At 45.7% G+C, this 25,601-nt stretch overlaps 1 protein-coding gene across 1 annotated transcript in view; it reads right to left on the bottom strand.

Annotated features, from left to right (window-relative positions):
- Positions 1-2,661: 2,661 nt before the first annotated feature.
- LOC142257212 (G-protein coupled receptor family C group 5 member C-like) overlaps positions 2,662-25,601 on the bottom strand; it is a 38,749-nt gene continuing 15,809 nt past the window's right edge. The window contains exons 2-4 of the mRNA XM_075329357.1: positions 14,123-15,194; positions 9,952-10,016; positions 2,662-5,057 (exon numbers count right to left, since the gene is read on the bottom strand). Of these exons, the coding sequence (XP_075185472.1) occupies positions 4,983-5,057; positions 9,952-10,016; positions 14,123-15,182 (1,200 nt within the window). The 5' untranslated portion in view covers positions 15,183-15,194 and the 3' untranslated portion in view covers positions 2,662-4,982. The remainder of the gene's footprint in view (positions 5,058-9,951; positions 10,017-14,122; positions 15,195-25,601) is intronic.

Here is a 25,601-nt window from a genome sequence, read left to right as displayed (position 1 = left end):
CTCATTGCAATTCTATGGCGGGCTTTACACGCTGCGACATCGCTAGCAATTGCTAGCGATGTCAAGCGCGATAGCACCCGCCCCCATCGCACATGCCTTATGTGGTGATTGCTGCCGTTGCGAACATTATCGCTACGGCAGCTCCACATGCACATACCTGGTCGGCGACGTCGCTGTGACCACCAAACAATCCCTCCTTCAAGGGGGAGGTGTGTTCAGCGTCACAACGATGTCACTAAGCGGCCGGCCAATAGAAGCGGAGGGGCGGAAATGAGCGAGACATAACATCCCTCTCACCTCCTTCCTTCCGCATTGCTGGTGGACGCAGGTAAGGAGATGTTTGTCGTTCCTGCGGCTTCACACACAGCGATGTGTGAGGCTGCAGGAACGAGGAACATCGTACCGGCAGCAGCAGCGATATTATGAAAAGGAACGACATGTCAGCGATCAACAATTTTTGACGTTTTTGCGCTCACTGATCGTCGCTCCTAGGGTTTACACGCTGCGATGTCAGTAATGGCGCCGGATGTGCGTCACTAACGACGTGACCCGACGATATATCGTTACCGATGTCGCAACGTGTAAAGCCCGCCTAAGAGTGCCTCGTTCTGGCGCTAATAGATTTGCATTGAGTGCTTGTGAAGTGATGTAACTTCTGACTTCTAGCCAGTCTGAAGCTACGGTGATGGCAGCGCAGGATGGGAGCAATGCCGAAATAAGATGAAAGGGAAAAGATCAGCAGAAATTCCGTGACTTACAGCCTCTCTGCTTTTGTCACTGAGGTTATTAATGGCTGTCTGAAGAAGGGTCTGCCGCTGATTGCACTTGGACAAATTATCAGAATCTACTGCTGGCAGCTCATTTGTAATTGCCGATCAACGACGTCCCAGATTTCCTTGATGGGGACAAGTCCGGAGAAACTGCAGGCCACAGGAGCATGATTAGACCATAAAGGCTGCTCACAGTGATACAAAACGGATCTGGTTGAATTTTAAGAAAATTGTGTCAAAGCCAACATGCCTGCTAATTGTAGACTCCCCAATATTGCATTTTGCAGTGTCCTCTGCTAGTGTACCCCCACAGGGTTTGGCCCTGTTACTACAATATCTCTAGATAAAAGTAAGATATTTTAAAATATATATATTTGTGTAACGTACGCTTCTGTGAATGAGGACAGTAATGTTGACTTCATGATAAACAATAAATGTACTTCATAATGATTGTAAATTGTCATTTCAACATGCAGTGCATAAACCGATAGAGCAAGTGAATATAGGAAACTATAATATATCTTATTAAAGAAAAAATTTATCTTTCTCCACTTATGAGCCACTTCTCTTATATTCACCATCCACTCTTATTTTATTGCTAAACTTCATCTTGTGAGACAACTAAAAGCTCACTGAATTATCAGATTACATACTCCTCATAGAAGTCTATGGGCTCATGTTAGCTGAAAAATGATGTTGCAGTAAATTTTTTAAGTCATGGTAAGAAAGTCTGAGTTTGCTTAAGCTAGGACTGTTAGGATTCCTTCCCCAGGAAGCTGCAAAAACCCTAGTGCATGCTCTTATTATCTACCGCCTGGATTATTTCAACTTCTGCTCTGTGGCCTCCCTTCTAACAGTCTCGCACCCCTACAATCTATTCTAAACTATGCTGCTCGGCTAATCCACCTGTCCCCCCGCTACTCCCCGACCTCTCCTCTCTGCCAATCCCTTCACTGGCTTCCCATCGCCCAACGACTCCAGTTCAAAAACCTAACCATGACCTAGAAAGCCATCCACAACCTGTCTCCTCCCTACATCTGTGACCTAGTCTCCCGGTACTTACCTGCACATAACCTCCGATCCTCACAAGATCTTCTTCTCTCCTGCCCCCTTATCTCCTCTTCCCACCATCGCATTCAAGATTTCTCCCGTGCCTCCCCCATACTCTGGAATGCTCTGCCACAACATATCAGACTTTCAGCTACCTTGACAAGCTTCAGAAGGAACCTGAAGATCCACCTCTTCCGATAAGCCTACAACCTGCCGTAACCCTCAGTCTGATATAACGCCGAACAATCAGCTCTACCCTAACCTACTGTATCCTCACCCATCCATTGTAGACTGTGAACCCTCACGGGCAGTGTCCTCTCTCCTTCTGTACCAGTCTGTGCCTTGTATTGTTTATGATTATTGTACTTGTCCCTATTATGTATACCCCTTTCACATGTAAAGCGCCATGGAATAAATGGCGCTATAATAATAATAATAGGATCTGGCCTGTTGCATCTCTTAGGGGCCGAGTTTTCGTGTATGGGGATCAGACCTACTTGATTGGGCGGCACGGTGGCTCAGTGGTTAGCACTGCAGTCTTGCAGCGCTCGGGTCCTGGGTTCAAATCCCACGAAGGACACTATCTGCAAGGAGTTTGTATGTTCTCCCCGTGTTTGCGTGGGTTTCCTGCAGGTACTCCGGTTTCCTCCCACACTCCAAAGACATACAGATAGGGACCCTAGATTGTGAGCCCCAATGGGGACAGTGTTAGTGAACCATTTATGTAAAGCGCTGTGGAATTAATAGCGCTATATAAATGAATACATTTATTATTATTATTATTATTATTAATAATTATATATTCCGATAATGTGAACAGATAGAAAATATAACGCTTTATTATTGTACCTTACAAAATTTGTGGTGGACATATATGTTATGAATATACCAGCAAAAGCTAAAGTTGGCTTCTATATAGTCACAATTGCATTCTGAGTTTTTGCATTTTGAAGCTAAATCATTGCATGTTAATTACAATAAACATGAATTCTGTAGAGTGTCACAATAATGGCAGCTGTGATTACACAACCCTTTTAACAAAGATGTTTGATGGGTACAATTAGGGTATGTTCACACACAGAAGATTTGTGGATATTTCTGTGACTTAAAGGGGTATATCCAGGACATTTATGTTCACACTAGAAAAATGATTTTTCTGAAGAAAATTTCTTAAGAAATTTCTTAAGAGTGAAGGATTAGTGCACCTGTGTTAAAAAACGCACCAAAAACGCACCTGCGTTTTTGCCGCGTTTTCGGTCCGTTTTTGGTGCGTTTTCGGTGCGTTTTTACCGCTGGTTGCTCCCTGCGTTATTGTGCCAATTATCTATGGCAAATAACGCAGTTAGCTGCAGAAAAGAAGTGACATGCTCATTCTTTTTCTTAAGAAAATCTACTGAAAGAATTTTCTTAAGAAAAAAACGCAGTGTGTGCACAGCTAATTTTTTTTGCTATAGGTTTTGCTGGGGAATGTCTACAGAAAGGTTACAAGAATTTCTCAAGAAATTTCTGCAGCAAAAACGGACCAAAAACGCAGGTAAAAAAACGCAGTGTGTGAACATAGCAGTTATTTTTCCCATGGAGCGAAGAACTTACCGGCAGGTAGTTGTTGACTGTTCTGCCCTGTAATGATATCTTCCAGCTCAGACAGGGACTCTTACTTCATTTGATCTCATCTCAACAAGAGCAGCGCCTTATTTTCCGGGTAGCTATGTCAACAAGGCGCCACTGCCGACTTCATTCTCATTGAAAATCATCTCTTCGCAGTTTTGCAGTGAAGCCTCATCGATAGAGCATGATGGAAGAGAAGAAGCTTCTCTGTCGAGGTCATGTATCACCTGTAGGAGCGCACCATGACTGCTTTTAAATAAAGACTGTCACTTGGTAAAACAGGCTGGTAGTTAGCAACTACTTACCTGTAAAAGAACCAATGTCTCAGATAACCCCTTACTATCGGTTGTATTAATCACAATGGAAGCCTGCAATTTCATAGGACTGGAGTAAAACGTTCCTAAACAAACATGCTGCTTGTGAATTTATATATAACAACCTCAGTGTATCCTATGTGATGTATATACAGCAGTCTCAGTGTATCGTATGTGATGTATATACAGCAGTCTCACTGTATCCTATGGGATATATATACAGCAGTCAGTGTATCCTATGTGATGTATATACAGCAGTCTCACTGTATCCTATGGGATATATACACAGCAGTCAGTGTATCCTATGTGATGTATATACAGCAGTCTCACTGTATCCTATGTGATGTGTACACAGCAGTCTGTATCCTATGTGATATATATATACAGCAGTCTCAGTGTCTGCTACGTGATGTGTGAAGTCAGTCTCCACTCAGTGTTTTCTTCCATTTATAAGATCCGCTAGGTCTGGTAATCCGATATCTCACTGCAGCATTTGGACATGTTTCAAGGATGGATCATCACATTATAATACTGCCAACTACGATTATAACAGACGAAGAGATGATGGCAGTGATATATTTGGTCGAGCCATTGTAGAGGAAAAAACTTGAATGCAATTACCAACGTTCATCTCAATTCCCATCCTGCTCACCCCTTAGACAACTAAATCAATTACTCCATTGTTACTTTATAGACTTTTTACCATTAATTTTAAAATCAACAAATGAACAAGATGATAAAACAAGATGGCAATCATGTGGTTGGATCCCCGGCGTACGATACATTTAATTGACTCTGCACTCCATCAGTATCATTAGTAAGTTTAGTGCCGATGCATTTGTCTTGACACCTTCCTTTTGTGGTAGAGTTTAGTGACCAGACCTGATTTGATGTTTGCTGCGTTGTGCGCAGCGAGTAAACATTTGTCCTTTTGAATTGTTTACAGGTTGGTTAATGAAGGCTCAGGAGGACTGTTTGGCAAGTAGGAAACAGTAAATCAGACTAAGAATGATTAAAATGTAATGTAGCCCTATTAAATATTTACAGTGTTGGAAAGAATTGATAGCAGAACTTGTGATAAAATTCATTTTGTCTCCCTCGAGATATAAACAGTCCAGTTACACCTACAAGTGTTATTGTGGAGTTTGTGAGGGATCTGTTGAATAGTGTGTGACCATGGAGTGGTCTTCTCGATCGTTATGTCTTCTTCTGCCGATCTTTATGTCAATGTGGCCCAACTTCATAGATGGTAACGCCAAGGTTCCATTGAAATCCGCGGTATATGTAATGGGATGTGGCTCACAGTTTCCATGTCCTGGGGGAGAGGGAAGTCATTAATATTTGCATACATAACAGTTATATTATAAATAGTACGTACATGGCACACTCTTAAGGGAACACGTCAGATACTTCATTTTGCCCGAATCACTACAGCATGAATCAGAGATTGACTCCTGCACACTAATCATCCATATTTTAGTGTGAAACGTGGTGTTCAAATCACAGTCCACTTATCATTGGTTTTTCCTCTTCGGCTCAGACTGTTAAAGAGGACTAACCACCAGGATTTTCCTATATAACCTAAAGCCAGTGCTATACTGGCGCTATCATGCTGATTCTATACATACCTTTAGTTGTGAGATCAGATGTATAGTTCCCGAAATATAGGCAAGTAAAGTTTGTGAAATGCACTGTTATTTCATTGATAGCAGCTACATAATATCTAATAGGTGGGCCGGGTTTTGCTAGTTATTCCTGCCCCTGTCTGCCCTCCTGTCCTTCCTGCCTCTGTCTCTGTTATTACAGGTGGAGGAACGAGGGAGAGGGGGGAGGAAGGACAGGCAGGGAGACATGCGTGGGAATAATTATCAAAACCCGACCCACCTATTAGATATTCTGTAGCTGCTATCAATCAAGTAACAGTGAATTTCACAAGCTTTACTTGCCTATATTTCAGAAAGTATAAATCCGATCTCACAACTAGAGGTATGTTTAGAATCATCATGATAGCGCCAGTATAGCACTGGCTTTAGTTTATATATGAAAATCCTAGTGGTTGGTCCTCTTTAAAGATAGACATACCTATTGGACTACTCATCCTGTCCCCAGCTACGCGTTCAACTTTTTTTCCCTGAAACAAAGGCATTCAGCATAAGGGCTTATTCTGTTCACATTGTTCAGTTCTCGGACTGCAATGCACGAATTTTCAGAGCGCCACAGCCATATATAAATATATGAAGCTGTCATGTTTCAAAAAAAATATATAAGAATGACCATTACCTCCAAACAGACAGGTGTGAATAGGTGCAAGCTGAAAATTCACTACAATTACAAAAATATATGCAGCAGCACTCTTCAATGGAAACATAGAACATAGGAATTTTGGAACTGCATTACTGCTATAGGAACTATATTAGAAAGAATAAGCACTTCTCCTTTCAGCCAGGGAGTCGTCAATTTTGCTTGATCCTATCTGCCTATGTAATTATAGGTTATTAGCCTGAATAGAGCTGTTTTAGATTAGACTGGCAGCAAAGAGATACGCCTTGTCGCTGGCTGTTGAGCGATCATGAATTGGCCAATTTGTGCGCTAAGTGTCTCATTTATTCATAGTTTCAATGGCAATAATGCAGTTCCAAAATTCCTGCATTTAATGTTTGTCACAATTGTCTCTCTGTTGTGGAGTTTTGCGACAGGTTCTGGGTTAGAGTCTCACTTTACCTTGTGAGACTATGCTAATTAAATGTATTCCCTTTCCTTTGGGAAGAAAGGGTTAATATCAGTTTGCTTTCCAGCAGCTCCTGACTCCTGGTCAGTTGTTTGCAGTTTTGATCACTTCCAGGCCCCATATATACCCTCTGCTTCCAGCAGATGGCACCAATTATTTTCATTCAGTTGGAAGCTTGGCCAGGAGGTGTAAGGAGCTGGAGTAGCCCTCTCTGCTACTTGCTGTGTTGGCTGCAGCATTGGTGCTGACTGCGGCAGTCCGTGGTATGCTTACTGTATGATGTGAAAGTTTCCCAGTTGTCTGTTTACTCCACCCCCCCCCCCCCCCCTTTTATGTTGTTTTCCCCTGTGCACGTTTAGTCTCTCCTTTGTGGTTGATTGACGAGTGTATGAGTTTTTAGTTTTTTCCCTGTTCCTGTTGTGGCGTTTGTGTTTGCGGTCCTTGCTCACCCCTCAGGTGGAAGAGGGAAGTTAAATCAGGCCTTGGACAGGAGTTAGGGTCACACTGGCGACTCAGGCTTCACTACCATCAAGCGTACCTCTGAGCTGAGGGACAGAGCAGGGTCTGTAGTCTGAGGGTAAGCTTGGGTGTCCCAGTCTTGTCATCTGGTTCCTGTGACAATGTTATAGCGCTAAATATCTTCTCCTTTCAAACATAGTTCCTGTAGCAGTAATGCAGTTCCAAAATTCCTATGTTCAAACTTTGCATGTTGCAGCATTTCAGAGTGCAGCTGTATATATTTTTTCTAGCTTTCATATTCCAGTCAGGAGACCTGTGGCCATTCTGAGCATTGCCGTCCAAGATCAAACCAATCTATATGGATGACCAAATGAGCCTTAAAACATGGATGTTTAGAATACAGACGTTGGTCACTAAGCCATGCCACTTGAAATTAGGGCAGCATGGCTCCTTTTAGGCTCTCTATAGACAGTTTATTGGAGCTGATCTTCCCCCACCCAAAACAAAGGCCACAAAAATCACCTAAAGGCTATGTACACACAAAATCAGATGATGGAGCTGCCAGAAGTTTTTCCTGAAGCAGTGCCCCCAAAAGTTTAGCACTATTTTTCGTAGAGGAATTACTACTGTCAGTTCTTTATATCTTCTATCAAGAGAGAGGGCCGCTTCCGAGCGGAAGTCGCCCCCAAAATTACGTTTTACATATTTTAACCGCTCCACGGTTTCCAAACGCTGAAGCCGTGAAGGTGGAAACAAAAGACGGAACAGGGCGGCACGGTGGCTCAGTGGTTAGCACTGCAGTCTTGAAGCGTTGGGGTCCTGGGTTCAAATCCCACCAAGGACAACATCTGCAAGGAGTTTGTATGTTCTCCCCGTGTTTGCGTGGGTTTCCTCTGGGTTCCCTGGTTATCTCCCACACCACAAAGACATACAGATAGGGACCTTAGATTATGAGCCCCAACAGGGACAGTGACAGTGTTGCTGTTGTATGTAAAGCGCTATGGAATTAATAGCGCTATATAAATGAATATTATTATATTATATATGTGCACAGCGGTGTTGTCTTGACATTGCTGTGCACAATGTCCCATTTTTTTTTAGGTAGTTTTGCAGTGATTTTTCAGGATGCTGAAAAAAATGCCATCTACACATAGTAAAAACCGCTAGAAAGACTTATTCGTTTCTTTTCTAAAAACCTCTTTGCTTTTCATTTGTTCAGTGTTGTAAGCGTATTTTTTTTCTCTTCCATTTTTGAAAACTGTCTGGTAAAAAAAAAAGAAGTGCTTGACACATTTTTTAAGTGGCTCATGATGAAATCTGATTCAAAATAGGCATTGTCCAATCAAACAAAAGTTTCAAAAACTCTTCAGAACCTCTTCAGGAAACACAAAACTCCTCCAAAAACTCCTCCAAAGAAGGAATGTTTCTGTAGGTGGTTTCCACTTGAAAAGCTCATGGGTCTTGACTAAATCAAAAAATTCTGTCTACACTTAGCCTAAAGGGCCATTTACATGCTGCGACATCGCTAACGATATATCGTCGGGGTCACGGTGTTTGTGACGCACATCCTGCGTCGTTAGCGACACCGCAGTGTGTGACAGGCAGGAGCGACCTTAAACGATCGCAAAAGAGACAAAAATCGTTGGTAAATGAGAGGTCGTTCATTTACCAAAAATCGTCTGGTAAGTAGCGATGTTGTTCATCGTTCCTGCGGCAGCAAACATCGCTATGTGTGACACCGCAGGAGCGACGAACATCTTACCTGCGGCTGCCCGCAATGAGGAAGGAAGGAGGTGGGCGGCATGTTCCTGCCCCTCATCTCCGCCCCTCCTCTGCTATTGGACGGCTGTCGTGTGACGCCGCACGAACCGCCCCCTTATAAAGGAGGCAGATTGCCGGCAACAGCGACGTCGCAGGTAAGGTAAGTCCGTGTGACGGGTGTAAGCGAGGTTGTGCGCCACGGGCAGCGATGTGCCCGTGTCGCACAACCGACGCGGGTGGGTACGCTCGCTAGCGATATCGGTACTGATATCGCAGCGTGTAAAGTACCCTTTAGGCCATGTGCCCACAAGAGAAAGTAACTGCGGACTTTTCTGCAGGTATTTCGCAGGTTCACGCAGCAATTCCCCGGAATTGTTGCGGTAAACCTGTGGAAACGGTGCGGAATTCCTGCGGATTTCACGCCCTGTATCTCCATAGTGGAAAGGCAGGAATTCCGTAGATATTTCCGCATGAATAATTGATATGCAGTTATGTGCGGCTGCGTGAAATCCGCAGCATTTTCCGCAGCCACAAAAACCGCAGCATTGATACACCACTCCCCAAATCCCATAGGATAACATGGAGAGTGTCTAAACTTGCGTAAACCCGCGAATTTAACTGGAACATCAAGAAAATCCGCGGGTTTTCCATAGCAAAATCCGCAGTTACTTTCTTCCGTAGGAACAATGCCTTAGGGTGTTCACATTGAGTTTGTCTCAGGAGGTTTTAGAGCAGAAACTCTAAAAAACAAACAAAACATGGCCCCAATTTATCAAAAAGTTCTTCAAAAACTCCTGAAGATAACTCACCATTAGTACACCTTTAGGCTATGTGCACACAGTGCTTTTAAGAAGCTATTGGAGCAGAAACTCTCCAAATTCTCCACCATTCTTAAGACTTTTCAAAAACTTTGTTTCTTCTCATTGGTAATCTGCACACAGTCTTTTCTGTGAACACATCATTACATGCTGTTCACTTTGTCTTTTCCCTAGGGCTAGAGATCTCCAACATTGATGGGTCATAGGAAAAATGACATATAGGTGCACGCAAACTAGTAATGATGCAACCGAGAACACCATCGGTAAATAACCACCCATCATTACCAGCAGGTGGCGATAATCTGTTACTTTCAGGCAAAATACTATCACAACAGGTTTGCTTTGATTCAGGATATTTGAGACTTTTTATTTCCATCTTTAATAAACAAAACAAAGATTAAAAAGAAAGTTTATACTGTCGATATTTTTTAGCTAAAACTTACCCCAGGGTGCAGATTTAGAGTGGGATAAAGTCCAGTATAATTACTGTATGGAGAAATTGGTTTGTCTAGTTAAGAAATAAAGAAAAACAACTTTAGTAAATGACATTGTCATGTTGCATTTAGTTGGAAGAGAAATTGGCCATAAGTATTACAATTATATCATTATGTACAGTATATATCCATGTAAACCAGTGTACGACCTTGCACAACATTATGGGAAAGTTGTTTGGAAGAGTCTAATAAAATAAGAGTCAGAAATGAGTGTAACGGAATTGATGTCCTCAAGGGCCTAATATTTTTGGGGTTGGATGTTACAGAAACCATAAAAGTTGTCTTCCTTAACTCATTTACCACTGAGTTATTGCATACCCCCACTGCGGAGCTGGCCCTTTATATGGGGGGAGTGCGATACATGTATGATATCTTAAAGGGAATCTGTCAACAGGTTTTTGCTACCTAATCTGAAAGCAGCATGATGCAGGGACAGAGATCCTCCTGATTCCAGCGAGGTATCACTTAGTTTCCTGGGTGCAGCAGCAGTTATGTGACAATCACCGTTTTCTCTGCCGCAGATTTGTGCTGAGCTTTGCATAACCCCGCCCACACCACTGATTGGCTGCTAATCAGTGCTGGGGCATGGTTGGACCACAAGGCACCTAGTCCTGTAGTTATAATCTCCTGCTGATAAAACAATGATTGTACTGAAACAACAGAACACAGCCCAGTAAGTGACACATCCCTGGAATTCATCCTGCTCAAAACTGTTGACCGTTTCCCTTTAACTCTTCCCCATAACAAATATATTTCTGATCAGAGCGATTATCAGGAGGCTGCCATTTTTTACTGCAACATTGATGAAAAAACTAATTTATAATAAAAAGTAATAGTGGTAATATAGCTATTAATTATTATACTTTATTACTAATTGATATCCATTTCCTATGAAGATATTCAGATCATACTTATCAGATGCAGTATTAAGCCTGCTTTACACGCTACAAGATATCTTACGATGTGTCGGCGGGGTCACGTTGTAAGTAACGCACATCCGGCATCGTAAGGTATGTTGTAGCGTGTGACAGCGACATGCAATTGCAATTAAACGAAGAAACGTTCATCGCATGCATGTCGTTCATTCCTGACGAGTTGAACGTCACATTGTTCATCGTATCCGGAGTAGCGCACATCGCAGTGTGTGACACCCCGGGAACGATGAACAGATCTCACCTGCGTCCTGCGGCTCCCAGCCCACAATGCGGAAGGAAGGAGGTGGGCGGGATGTTTACGTCCCGCTCAGTTCCGCCCCTCCGCTTCTATTTCCCGGCTGCCGCGTGACGTCGATGTGACGCCAAACGTCTCTCCCACTCCAGGAAGTGGACGTTCGCCGCCCACATCGAGGTCGTATGGAAGGTAAGTACGTGTGATGGGGGTTAATCGTATGTGCGGCACGTTCAACAAATTGAACGTGCTGCACATACGATGGGGGCGTTGCAAATCGCCTACGATATCGTGCGCGAAATTGGAACGTGTAAAGCAGGCTTTAGAGTATTAGATTTTGTGCTAACACCTTGATTTTTCTTACAGGTTTTCTTCTTTTACAAGTCAGTTTTATATGCTTTTTTTTAATGATCCTTTCATAATCCAGAATATCATCGCATTGGTGCCTTCCATTTGCCCAAAGCCTCTTCTTTTCAGATCGGATTTCCTTTCCTCTTGATTCTGCCTTGGCATGGGATTTGCAGTGGTAGGTCTAAAACATGCCCCCTCGAGTGTCTTTTGCATTCATTTTGGAAAGATATAGGATGTGCGATCGGACTAGTAAGCCTGGCGCAGTGTCATGGGTGTTTCAGATTTCAACAATATCAAACCAGGCCTTCTAGATGGTAGAGGTGTCGAAGATGCTGGAAAGTAGGAAGACGTTCTCAAGACTCTGTTCCGGTGGCCATGGACTACCAATGTGGGGCCTAGACTGGGGTCCCGTAAATCTTATTGCTGCCTGGTGGAGGAAGGTTGAACTAGATGGACCCAGGTCTTTTTTCAACCTAAGTAACTATGTAACTAATTGCACTCTTAAACCTTTTTTATATTAGGCAGAGACACTTTGAATGTCGTAGGAACTACTTAGTGTAGACAAAGTAATAGTGGTGTTATTTCAGAACCTGCAATTAGTAAATTACAGAATACATAAGGATAGTAATGTTACTAGCTAATTACTAGCTACTTTATTAGCAGATCGTAAATCATATTTATTAGCAAGGCTCTTAAGAACCTGCCAGAGAGGGCAGAATGATTTAATTTGTGTGTTAAAGCCTAGAAACTTATATACTGGGAAACCATATGGAATAAATAAAGGCGTCCATAGACATAAGTTACCTGCTTGCCTATGTCCTCCATGCTTAATCAGTCGCATAGAGAAAATGCGAGCCCGGAGAACGTAGGATTTTGCATAGTAATTATGGATGATCGAATACCTCAAATATTCGGCTTCGCAAATATTTTCCGAATAAATCGCCGCTATTCGACTATTCGCGAATATTCGATGCACAATGTAAGTCTATGGGAAACCTGAATAACAACTATTCGGAACTATTCGGGCTTCCCATAGATTTACATTGCGCATCGAATATTCGAATAGCGGCGACTATTCGTTGGATATTCGCGAAGCCGAATATTTGAGGTATTCGATCATCCCTAATAGTAATATCTAATGTGCGTGGGATGCTTGTCAGAGTGAAATATAAAGATAACACTGGGCAGGCTCTGACCATCGTGAGCGCCAATTGATGATATAACAAGTCAATCTTCACTCTTTTAAAGGGAATCTGTCAACCTTTTGAGGTTTTTTATTTATTAACTAGGGCATACAGGTTGTATGGAGAGAAATTAGTCACACCTGTGATGGCTTCTTCAGTAAAAATCATATTTTATAGCTTTAATCTTCCAGGCTATGGGGCGTGATAAAACAGATATGGAGTTAATCCGCAGGTTAATAGTGTTCTGACGCTGTGTGGCTGCCGTACTGTCACCCTCTTGAGGTTTAGGATTTATTAATGTCTTGTATGCCTCCTGGATAATAACTGGTTCAATAAATATCTCCCTTTACTGCTTGATCTTCTAGGCTATGGGGCGTGCGCTGCCTAGAAGATAAGCGTGCCTCCGCTCTCCATTATACAAGATTCCTCCTCCTCTTACCTTCCTCAATGTCTCTGTGATGTCAGGTGCACGGCCAGAAATCCTGCGCATTCTGCCTGCCATCTCTCCACTGTTTCACCCTTCTTTGGTTTCTAATACGGCATTTAAATCTCCAGCACCTGTGCATATCAAAATTGGAGACAGGCCTACAGAAGGGTGAAAAATGTTTAGTGAGAGGAGGCAGGCAGAATGCAGCCACAGAATTTCTGGCCGCGCACCTAACGTCACAGACACTAAAAGAGAGACATGGAGGGGAAATGTGTAATGAAGACCGAATGTTTTGTGCACTGCATGCCCCATAGCCTGGAAGATCAAGCAGTAAAGGATGATGGCATAACTGGAGAAAAAGACATGAACCACACCTCCAAAAATCATCAGTTGATCTAATGCCGCTAATGGGCTTCATACAGTCTGATCAGAATGTTAAACCAAGAAACTCATGTTCAGATATTTAAATTTTTGCCTAGTGGCACTGGATCAACTGATGATTTTTAGAAGTGCGGTCCATGTCTTTTTCTCTAGTTATGCTCTAGAAATGGATGATATTTATCAAACCAGCCATCATCCAGGAGACATGCAAGACATTAATAACTCAAAAACCTCAAAAGGTTGACAGTATGGCCGCCACACAGCATCAGAATGCTATTAACCTGCAGATTAATCCCATATCTGTTTTATCAAGAGGAAATTAACTGTAGAGGTTTAGAAAAAGCTGCTACCATGTAGTCCAATGACACCCCCACCACTGATTGGCAGCTTTCTGTGTACGCTGTGCATAGGCAGAAAGCTGCCAATCAGTGGTGTAGGCGGTTTCATACATGGATCAGCATTCAGATATCTGATAGATCTGCAGCTCTTAAAACTGGAGAAAACAGTAAAGTTGGTAAAATATCACTGAAATCAGGGTTTTTGCCCCTACATCTTGCTGTCTCAGATGGGGTAGGAAAACCTGGTGACAGATTTCCTTTGATAAGCTCACCTTGTTCATGCCTAGAGATGACAGACTCAGCCGCATCCAGATTATCCATTGAAAATGCTCTGTTTTCCATTACTATGGACTGTGGGATGTCAGAATTCCTCTTCAGTATATTAAGGGTGTCGTCGTCATATTTGTATCCAGATCGTGTCATTTCCATTAACTGTGGGATGATATAAAACAACACAAAAACCCAGGCATTCGATGCTAAAGCAATAGCCAGTACCGGATCATCCCAGGAGGGGCGCTGTAGCCTCCCATTGCCGTACAGATACATTATAATCCATGCTATCCAGATGAGAAGTGAGAAAAATGCTGTTAGTACAATGTGTCTTCCATGACGTTTCCATTGTAAGTAGTGTCCGCACAGCACTGGGCAAGGGATGACCAGCGATGCTACAATGAGGAGCATGACGTAGACCAAAGCCGTCACAAAATCTTCATTGGTTATGCTACACGGAGGTCCAGAAGACTCGGAATCCTGGAGTGTTTGACGCACGTTAGTAATGAGCAGCCATTCCACATTAATAACAGCTTCTACCAAAAAAAGTCCAATTGCCAGGAGAAACACCAGGCACCCACCCGGACCTTTGTTCCGAAGCGCTAGGTAGTTGAGCCGGACCGAATGTGCAACCAGACAGGCGAAACACTGGGCGAATAAAACGCCAAACAAAAACCTTCGGACTATGCAGACCGTGGAACTGGGGGCAACGATAAATGCAAAAACTAATGTAAATAAACCTAGGACCCCGACCAGAAACAGAAAGTTAAGGGCTAGGGTACCCTTGCGCGCATCCTGAGAGACTGAAGGGGCAAGTGCCACAAAAATTAATCCTAAAGCCAGTGTACAAAGAATGCCTAAGGAGGTCACTGCTTCAAGCACAATGCCCCAGGCGGCTGTAAGGTCACAAAGAGCAAAGTAAAGAGATTTCACGTCCTGACCACAGCCAGTTGGAAGCACGGAAAAGTTTGCTGGGTTAGGCGGCACACTTGAATTATGAGCCAATCCTTCCTTCAAATAAGATGCCAAGCAAAAAATGAGCAGGTGCTGTGCATACGCCATCTCCTCGTATTTCTAAAAGAATAACAGAAGGAAAATAATAGTTATTCTTCCATGTCAGGTAATATATGTATAAGGGAATTGTAGGGTAGTAGATTTGACAACTCTCCATTCCTGTTCTAAAAGTGATCTGTCAGCATGTTTTTACTATGTAATCTGAATGCAGCATGCTGCAAGGGTTGAAACATACAATTCAGGGATGACTGTCTTGTCAAGGTCCGGTCTGTTGTTTATTTGCTATGTTTGTTTACCCAGCAGCACATCATTGCTCGGACTACAATATCATGTGCACAGCAGTCCGGCATGCCCCCTTCTCACTGTCAATATACAATCTCTATATAGAGCCCGGTGTGGGCGGGGACAGCTCTCTCAGCTCTCCTACATGGCTAAATCTTAAAACTGTGGTTGTGTCAAAATGGCTGCAGCCAGTAATCTAAGTGATACGTCATTGGATTCAGGGTCTCTTTGCCTACATCATGCTGTTCTCAGATGATGTAGCAAAACTGTAGGGGGGAAAAAGCGAGATAGTGTCTTACCCGGTATGAGGGTGGACAAACAAGACAAAGAAGCACTCACCTGGTGAGGTTGTGCCAGTCACAACCCCTTATGATAGCCTGTGAGTGCCCGGTGGTTTAGCTGCAGCCTCGGGAGAGGAATTTTGTATCACACAGGTAGAAGAGAAGACCGGGTTTATGCCGCGCTAAAAACCACTGATGCGTGTAAATTAAAAGATTTCCTTTTTATTTGACAATTCCTACGCGTTTCAGAGACATCCGTCTCCTTCCTCAGGAAAAGAAATCAACTGATGTATGATGTAGCAAAAACATGCTGACAGATTCCCATTAAGTAGTTTATGCAGTATGAATCACCTCCTAAAGTCCCATGAAAGGCTAATAAAATCAATGTATGATAACTAATTAAAATACAAATAATAAAGCCAAATATGACCATTAACTATGGAGCAACTGCAAGAAGACTCTAAGAAATAACTGCGAAACATGCATTGAATTCTGTTCCTTTTTATTTTTCTAGGACATTTGTATATTGGATGTATACTGTGCTCTCTTCCTACCATCCCCCAGATCTCACCCCTCAGTGACCACAAAGGTCAATAGTAATTGGTGCATTTTCTTGCTATAAATTCCTTCATTTCAGACCACATCACTACATGACAATAATTGAGGATTGTCGAAAATCCACTTGTGACTTTTAGGATCGCTACTTCCAATAGGTGGCGCTGTGCTAGAGTTTGTCTCCTTTACTGGAGAGACAATTTGAATAATTGAGGAATATGCTGACATCTTCAGTCTAATTCACTTAATGGCAGAAATCTCTACCCATAGAAATAGTTGAGTTCTGTATTCCTGTAGACTTATTTTGTGTAATTTTTTTTGTCATGGTTTTATACTATTTACACACAATTTATAGTACAAGGGTTCTTTATTACTATACTAGAAGGTGGCCCGATTCTACGCATCGGGTATTCTAGAATTTACGTATTGTGTAGTTCATGTATGATTTTTGTTATATATATATATATATATATATATATATATATAGATGTTGTTGTGTGTAGTTACCAAGTGTTTGTGTAGGGCGCTGTACATGTTCTGAGTGTCGCGGGGGGTGAGAGCAATGTTGTATGTGTGTTGCGTGTGTTGCGTTGTTTGTGGAGCGCTGTGTGTCTGTAGCGTTGTGTGTGTGTGTGTGTTGTGCGGTTTGTGTGTGTGTGGTGTGTTTTGGGGGGAGGTATGTTTTGAGCAATGTGTGTGTTGTGCAGTATGTGCGTATATTTGTGTGTGCAGCGTTGTCTGTGTGTGTGGGTGTCTGTGTAGGGCGTTGTTTGTGATTCCTAGTGTGTGTGTGTTGTGCAGTGCGCGTGTGTGTGTGTGTTGGGGGGAGGTGTGCACCTCCCATCGTGCTCCATCCCCCATGCTGCGCACCCCCCACCGTGCTGCATCCCCCATGCTGCGCACTCCCAAACGTGCTCCATCCGCCATGCTGCGCACTCCCAAACGTGGTCCATCCGCCATGCTGCGCACTCCCAAACGTGCTCCATCCGCCATACTGCGCACTCCCCATCGTGCTGCATCCCCCATGCTGCGCACTCCCAAACGTGCTCCATCCGCCATGCTGCGCACTCCCCATCGTGCTCTATCCGCCATGCTGCACACTCCCAAACGTGCTCCATCCGCCATGCTGCGCACTCCCAAACGTGCTCCATCCGCCATGCTGCGCACCCCCTATCATGCTCCATCCGCCATGCTGCGCACTCCCAAACGTGCTCCACCCGCCATGCTGCGCACTCTCAAACGTGCTCCATCCGCCATGCTGCGCACTTCCAAACGTGGTCCATCCGCCATGCTGCGCACTCCCAAACGTGGTCCATCCGCCATGCTGCGCACTCCCAAACGTGCTCCATCCGCCATGCTGCGCACTTCCAAACGTGCTCCATCCGCCATGCTGCGCACTCCCCATCGTGCTCCATCCGCCATACTGCGCACTCCCCATCGTGCACCATCCGGCATGCTGCGCACTCCCAAACGTGCTCCATCCGCCATGCTGCGCACTCTCAAACGTGCTCCATCCGCCATGCTGCGCACTCCCAAACGTGCTCCATCCGCCATGCTGCGCACTCCCAAACGTGCTCCATCCGCCATGCTGCGCACTCCCAAACGTGGTCCATCCGCCATGCTGCGCACTCCCAAACGTGCTCCATCCGCCATGCTGCGCACTCCCAAACGTGCTCCATCCGCCATACTGCGCACTCCCAAACGTGCTCCATCCGCCATACTGCGCACTCCCCATCGTGCACCATCCGGCATGCTGCGCACTCCCAAACGTGCTCCATCCGTCATGCTGCGCACTCCCAAACGTGCTCCATCCGTCATGCTGCGCACTCCCAAACGTGCTCCATCCGCCATGCTGCGCACTCCCAAACGTGCTCCATCCGCCATGCTGCGCACCCCCCATCATGCTCCATCCGCTTGGGAGTGCGCAGCATGCCGGATGGTGCACGATGGGGAGTGCGCAGTATGGCGGATGGAGCACGTTTGGGAGTGCGCAGTATGGCGGATGGAGCACGTTTGGGAGTGCGCAGCATGGCGGATGGACCACGTTTGGGAGTGCGCAGCATGGCGGATGGACCACGTTTGGGAGTGCGCAGCATGGGGGATGCAGCACGATGGGGAGTGCGCAGTATGGCGGATGGAGCACGTTTGCTCAGCCTCTCTCCTTCCAGCCTCCCTCAGCATCAGCCTCCCCCTCCCAGCCTTCCCCAAGATCAGCCTCTCTGCTCCCAGCCTCCTCCAGCACGCCGTGCTCCTCTGCCGACACTCACCCACACCCGATCGCATCCACTCACCCACACAACCGATCGCATCCACTCACCCACACAACCGATCGCATCCACTCACCCACACAACCGATCGCATCCACTCACACACACAACCGATCGCATCCACTCACACACACAACCGATCGCATCCACTCACACACACCCGATCGCATCCACTCACACACACCCGATCGCATCCACTCACACACACCCGATCGCATCCACTCACACACACCCGATCGCATCCACTCACACACACAGACACTGACGATATTGCACATACGCGCTGATACTCACAACTTCCGGGGATATCACATGCTTCTGGCCATGTGATCCTCCGTCAGGTCCTGGAAGCTCACAGCACAATATCGCCGCCGAGAAGCAAGCGATATCCCAGGATGTTGTGAGTATTTGGATGCGATGTGATGTGTGTGTGTGAGTGAGTGTGATCTGATTTGTGTGTGTGTGTGTGCTGTTATGTTATGTATGTTCCGCAGCTGCAGGACCTTGATGTGTGGATGCGATGTGATGTGTGTGAGGTGTGTATGAGAGTGAGTGTGAGCCGGTGTACACTGGTAACTATGATACACATCGGGTAACTAAGGGACCTTAGTTACCCGATGTGTATAATGGTTACCAGCTTTCACGGCCTCCGTTAAGATCCCAGCATCGCAAGGTTATGTCTGGCGCTGCCGGGATCCTGACGGAGCCGGTGTAGAAGCAAGTGATATCCCAGCATGTTGTGATGTGTGGATGTGATGTGTGGATGTGATGTGTGGATGTGATGTGTGGATGTGATGTGATGTGTGAGGTGTGTGTGATCTGATGTGTGTGTACTCACCTGGGAATCGGAGCCCCGTGTCAGTTGGGCCACAGCGAGCGTGCATTGCGTGAGGGGGGCGGGGCCTGCAGAGAGCCGGGGCGAGAGGCCAATCCGTGTGGGGGGGCGGGGCCATGGCGAGCCCAGCGGCCAATCAGCTTTGTGTCCCCGTAAGGACACAATTTCGGAGCATGACAGACAGACAGACAGACAGACAGACAGAATAAGGCAATTATATATATAGACTAGAAGGTGGCCCGATTCTACGCATCGGGTATTCTAGAATTTACGTATTGTGTAGTTCATGTATGATTTTTGTTATATATATATATATATATATATATATATATATATATATATATATAGATGTTGTTGTGTGTAGTTACCAAGTGTTTGTGTAGGGCGCTGTACATGTTCTGAGTGTCGCGGGGGGTGAGAGCGGTGTTGTATGTGTGTTGCGTGTGTTGCGTTGTTTGTGGAGCGCTGTGTGTCTGTAGCGTTGTGTGTGTGTGTGTGTTGTGCGGTTTGTGTGTGTGTGGTGTGTTTTGGGGGGAGGTATGTTTTGAGCAATGTGTGTGTTGTGCAGTATGTGCGTATATTTGTGTGTGCAGCGTTGTCTGTGTGTGTGGGTGTCTGTGTAGGGCGTTGTTTGTGATTCCTAGTGTGTGTGTGTTGTGCAGTGCGCGTGTGTGTGTGTGTTGGGGGGAGGTGTGCACCTCCCATCGTGCTCCATCCCCCATGCTGCGCACCCCCCATCGTGCTGCATCCCCCATGCTGCGCACTCCCAAACGTGCTCCATCCGCCATGCTGCGCACTCCCAAACGTGGTCCATCCGCCATGCTGCGCACTCCCAAACGTGCTCCATCCGCCATACTGCGCACTCCCCATCGTGCTGCATCCCCCATGCTGCGCACTCCCAAACGTGCTCCATCCGCCATGCTGCGCACTCCCCATCGTGCTCTATCCGCCATGCTGCACACTCCCAAACGTGCTCCATCCGCCATGCTGCGCACTCCCAAACGTGCTCCATCCGCCATGCTGCGCACCCCCTATCATGCTCCATCCGCCATGCTGCGCACTCCCAAACGTGCTCCACCCGCCATGCTGCGCACTCTCAAACGTGCTCCATCCGCCATGCTGCGCACTCCCAAACGTGGTCCATCCGCCATGCTGCGCACTCCCAAACGTGGTCCATCCGCCATGCTGCGCACTCCCAAACGTGCTCCATCCGCCATGCTGCGCACTTCCAAACGTGCTCCATCCGCCATGCTGCGCACTCCCCATCGTGCTCCATCCGCCATACTGCGCACTCCCCATCGTGCACCATCCGGCATGCTGCGCACTCCCAAACGTGCTCCATCCGCCATGCTGCGCACTCTCAAACGTGCTCCATCCGCCATGCTGCGCACTCCCAAACGTGCTCCATCCGCCATGCTGCGCACTCCCAAACGTGCTCCATCCGCCATGCTGCGCACTCCCAAACGTGGTCCATCCGCCATGCTGCGCACTCCCAAACGTGCTCCATCCGCCATGCTGCGCACTCCCAAACGTGCTCCATCCGCCATACTGCGCACTCCCAAACGTGCTCCATCCGCCATACTGCGCACTCCCCATCGTGCACCATCCGGCATGCTGCGCACTCCCAAACGTGCTCCATCCGTCATGCTGCGCACTCCCAAACGTGCTCCATCCGTCATGCTGCGCACTCCCAAACGTGCTCCATCCGCCATGCTGCGCACTCCCAAACGTGCTCCATCCGCCATGCTGCGCACCCCCCATCATGCTCCATCCGCTTGGGAGTGCGCAGCATGCCGGATGGTGCACGATGGGGAGTGCGCAGTATGGCGGATGGAGCACGTTTGGGAGTGCGCAGTATGGCGGATGGAGCACGTTTGGGAGTGCGCAGCATGGCGGATGGACCACGTTTGGGAGTGCGCAGCATGGCGGATGGACCACGTTTGGGAGTGCGCAGCATGGGGGATGCAGCACGATGGGGAGTGCGCAGTATGGCGGATGGAGCACGTTTGCTCAGCCTCTCTCCTTCCAGCCTCCCTCAGCATCAGCCTCCCCCTCCCAGCCTTCCCCAAGATCAGCCTCTCTGCTCCCAGCCTCCTCCAGCACGCCGTGCTCCTCTGCCGACACTCACCCACACCCGATCGCATCCACTCACCCACACAACCGATCGCATCCACTCACCCACACAACCGATCGCATCCACTCACCCACACAACCGATCGCATCCACTCACACACACAACCGATCGCATCCACTCACACACACAACCGATCGCATCCACTCACACACACCCGATCGCATCCACTCACACACACCCGATCGCATCCACTCACACACACCCGATCGCATCCACTCACACACACCCGATCGCATCCACTCACACACACAGACACTGACGATATTGCACATACGCGCTGATACTCACAACTTCCGGGGATATCACATGCTTCTGGCCATGTGATCCTCCGTCAGGTCCTGGAAGCTCACAGCACAATATCGCCGCCGAGAAGCAAGCGATATCCCAGGATGTTGTGAGTATTTGGATGCGATGTGATGTGTGTGTGTGAGTGAGTGTGATCTGATTTGTGTGTGTGTGTGTGCTGTTATGTTATGTATGTTCCGCAGCTGCAGGACCTTGATGTGTGGATGCGATGTGATGTGTGTGAGGTGTGTATGAGAGTGAGTGTGAGCCGGTGTACACTGGTAACTATGATACACATCGGGTAACTAAGGGACCTTAGTTACCCGATGTGTATAATGGTTACCAGCTTTCACGGCCTCCGTTAAGATCCCAGCATCGCAAGGTTATGTCTGGCGCTGCCGGGATCCTGACGGAGCCGGTGTAGAAGCAAGTGATATCCCAGCATGTTGTGATGTGTGGATGTGATGTGTGGATGTGATGTGTGGATGTGATGTGTGGATGTGATGTGTGGATGTGATGTGATGTGTGAGGTGTGTGTGATCTGATGTGTGTGTACTCACCTGGGAATCGGAGCCCCGTGTCAGTTGGGCCACAGCGAGCGTGCATTGCGTGAGGGGGGCGGGGCCTGCAGAGAGCCGGGGCGAGAGGCCAATCCGTGTGGGGGGGCGGGGCCATGGCGAGCCCAGCGGCCAATCAGCTTTGTGTCCCCGTAAGGACACAATTTCGGAGCATGACAGACAGACAGACAGACAGACAGACAGACAGAATAAGGCAATTATATATATAGATAAGTTCATCTTAATGGGCACAGAGTGAGGCAAGAAAACAAAAAACTTTTACTCAGCTCCTGGCATCAACATCCAGTGAGGGATCATACTGTATGACGTCTGAGTCAACCAGCGGGTGAGACAGTATAGAGTGTGGCGTAGCGATGGCAGTATGGGAGGTGAGTATACATTTTGTTTGCCTTCTTACACTACTCTGGTGACATTAATATTAATTACTTCTGGACTGCCCATAGACTATTAATGTCCGGGAGGGCCATACTTCACCCTGTAGTGATGTTGTAAAAATTAATTGCATCGTAAGCAGATTTCAAATGATTGTGAGACACAGCCAGACTTCCCACAGAGAACATAAATATGATTTATTATAATATTTGCCTTCCTAATCATGGTGAACACAATGCAGTGTATACAGATTATGAAGCAGGATGGCGCTTCTTCCGCCGGACCCAGTGATCATGTGATCACTGGGTGCAGGGAGAGAACAGGAGCTGCTGGGTTTTGAGACCCAGTCAGCTCTGCTATGCAGCCTGGAAATGGAATTTCTCTGTCATGCACTGTCCAGGCTTGCACTTGCGGATTAAAGCAACGGCATTGGATCTTGTTCACATTGCAGAGTCCGACAGGTAACCTGGTTTCTCTTTTATGCTCAGCTCTGCCGGGCATCAGCTGAGTTGTGTCCACTGCTCCCAGCTGTATAGGAGTTAATCCTTCTCTGAGCAGTGTGCGACTGTTCTAAGTCAGGTTGCTGATTACCATCCACAGCTAAGGAGTTTGTTAGGAGATCACTGATGATAGCATCTGTTCGTACTTTTGCAAATATCTGGTGTCCTTGGCGATTCTCTTTGCTGACCTCCTATTTGTTGCTAGTGTGGAGTGGAAGTGTTCCTTGGTGTGTGTTACTTCTTCCAATATATATTTTATTTTCCCCTTTGCCTTATTGTATTGCCTTTGTGGTTGTTTGCAGAGTGAATAAGTTTCAGTTCTTCCCCCCTCTGTGTCTTTTTGGGAGTGGGGTTATATCGGGGTCTCCTGCCCACCTCAGGGGTGTGTGTGTGTGTGTGTGTGTGTGTGTGTGTGTGTGTGTCTGTCTGTCTGGGGGTTAGGTCAGGACATAAATAAGAGACAGGAACATGCTGGGGCACCAGACCTTACTACCCTTAAGTGTACCCCTGGGTTGCGGGTGAGTGCAGGGATCCCAGTCTTAGCGCCAGTTTAGTTCTCCCAGCTAGCCCACCCATGATATTCTCTTGTAACTGGTGCTAATATACCAGCCCCAGTTACAGTGGAAATCAGCAATAAAATAATGTATTAATAGTTTCAATGCCTCACAAAGGTATTTTAAGACCGTGTGCAAGATAAATGGAAAAATAATTTAAAAAAAAACAAAAACACCAGTCTGAAACACTATTTATAGCCCTCCTCTATTAAAAAAAATAAAAATATGCCAAGTATAGGAAAATAATACATTTTTATAGAAAAGGAAACACAATCTAAAATATTTTTTAGCAGTCCTTTGTGGTCATACCATTTGAAAAATAGACACATTCATCCTATTTTATTTTATTTTTTTACATTTTTCCTCAATATTAGCAAGAAAAAAAATATAAAAGTGACATAAAAAATTAAGCCCCATGTATCATAGAAAAATGTGTATTTAGTTCCAATGTATTCCTATATCATTATTTTAGACGATATACACTGTGTGACAGATATCACTGACATAACACTGGTTTCAGATATTGTGTCTGCATTGTGTCACTGTTTTCCAAAATTACCGCAAAACCTCAGTATTTTTTGCACTAAATGTGCTGCAGTTTTCCATCCCTTCAGAAATGTGAGAGTAATGTGATAAAATTATCGACGTCCTGTGGGCTACCAGCGATTCTGTTGTCCCTCTCGCCTTCTTATTGCTCTCTGCATTGCAGTTTATTGGAAAGTAAATCTGAAAACGTTAGAGTATTTTCCATAATCGCTTGACTAGATAATCAATATTTAGGGCTATTTTGGTGACTGGAGATTTTAATGAATATTTGCTAACATTTTGAATGATTCCTACTGGGAACAACAAACGATGAATGTTTTATAAAGCTCCGTTAATCTGACGTATTTGCCAGGAATGCACAACAAACTAATTAAATAGCAATCTGATTAGTCAAATTAGCAAGGTTTCTTTATAAAGCCTCCGAATGTTTACACTTGAGTCACAGTCGCACCTTTCTCTGCCCCCTCCTGACACTAATCTAACCTGTTTCATCCATTATTATTCTGGTATTAACTTGTAAACATATTGCTTAGAATTGAGAAACAAAAATCAGATTTTGTGTAATAGTCATTAATTCATTAATATATAAAGCTGAGTGTGTGTGTGTGTGTGTGTGTATGTATGTGTGTGTGTATGTCCGCTAAAGGAATCTGCACCGTCACATTTACATTCACAAAATTTTGCACAGACACCCCATGTGACTCAGGGAATGTCATAGACTATGTTTTGATGGGAAAATTTAACCCTGTGAGTTAGTTATTCGTTAAAAAATCTGCCTCCATTAAAGTCAATGGAGCTGGGAGCTACAGGTCATTAATAGGAGCTGTGATTGGTTGCTATAGGCAACGAAGGACATTCTTAGTGTAAGAAGCTTGTGTGAAATAATATGGTATTGGTGGGGAGACAGAGAGAAAGAGAAAGACAGAGAGAGACAGACACGGAGAGACAGAGAAAGACAGAGAGATGGATAAAGAGACAACGAAGAGGCAACGAAGGACATTCTTAGTATGAGAAGCTTATGTGTGAGGTAATATGATTTCGATGGAGAGATGGATAGAGACAGAGAGGCAGACAGACAGAGACAGACACGGAGAGAGTCAGACAGAGAGAAACGGACAGAGAGAGGCAGAAAGGAAGAGACAGACAAAGAGAGAGCGACAGAAAGAGAAAGACAGAGAGAGAATGGATAAAGAGACAGAGAAAAGACACAGATTGTGACAGAGAGAGAGAGAAAGGGAGAAACAGAGATAGAGGCAGACACAGAGAGAGACAGAGAGA

Source organism: Anomaloglossus baeobatrachus, chromosome 11 (assembly GCF_048569485.1).
Source record: "Anomaloglossus baeobatrachus isolate aAnoBae1 chromosome 11, aAnoBae1.hap1, whole genome shotgun sequence".
Classification (NCBI taxonomy): domain Eukaryota; kingdom Metazoa; phylum Chordata; class Amphibia; order Anura; family Aromobatidae; genus Anomaloglossus; species Anomaloglossus baeobatrachus.
The sequence above is the reverse complement of the archived record's forward strand: the minus strand, read 5'-3'. Positions and strand labels throughout refer to the sequence as shown.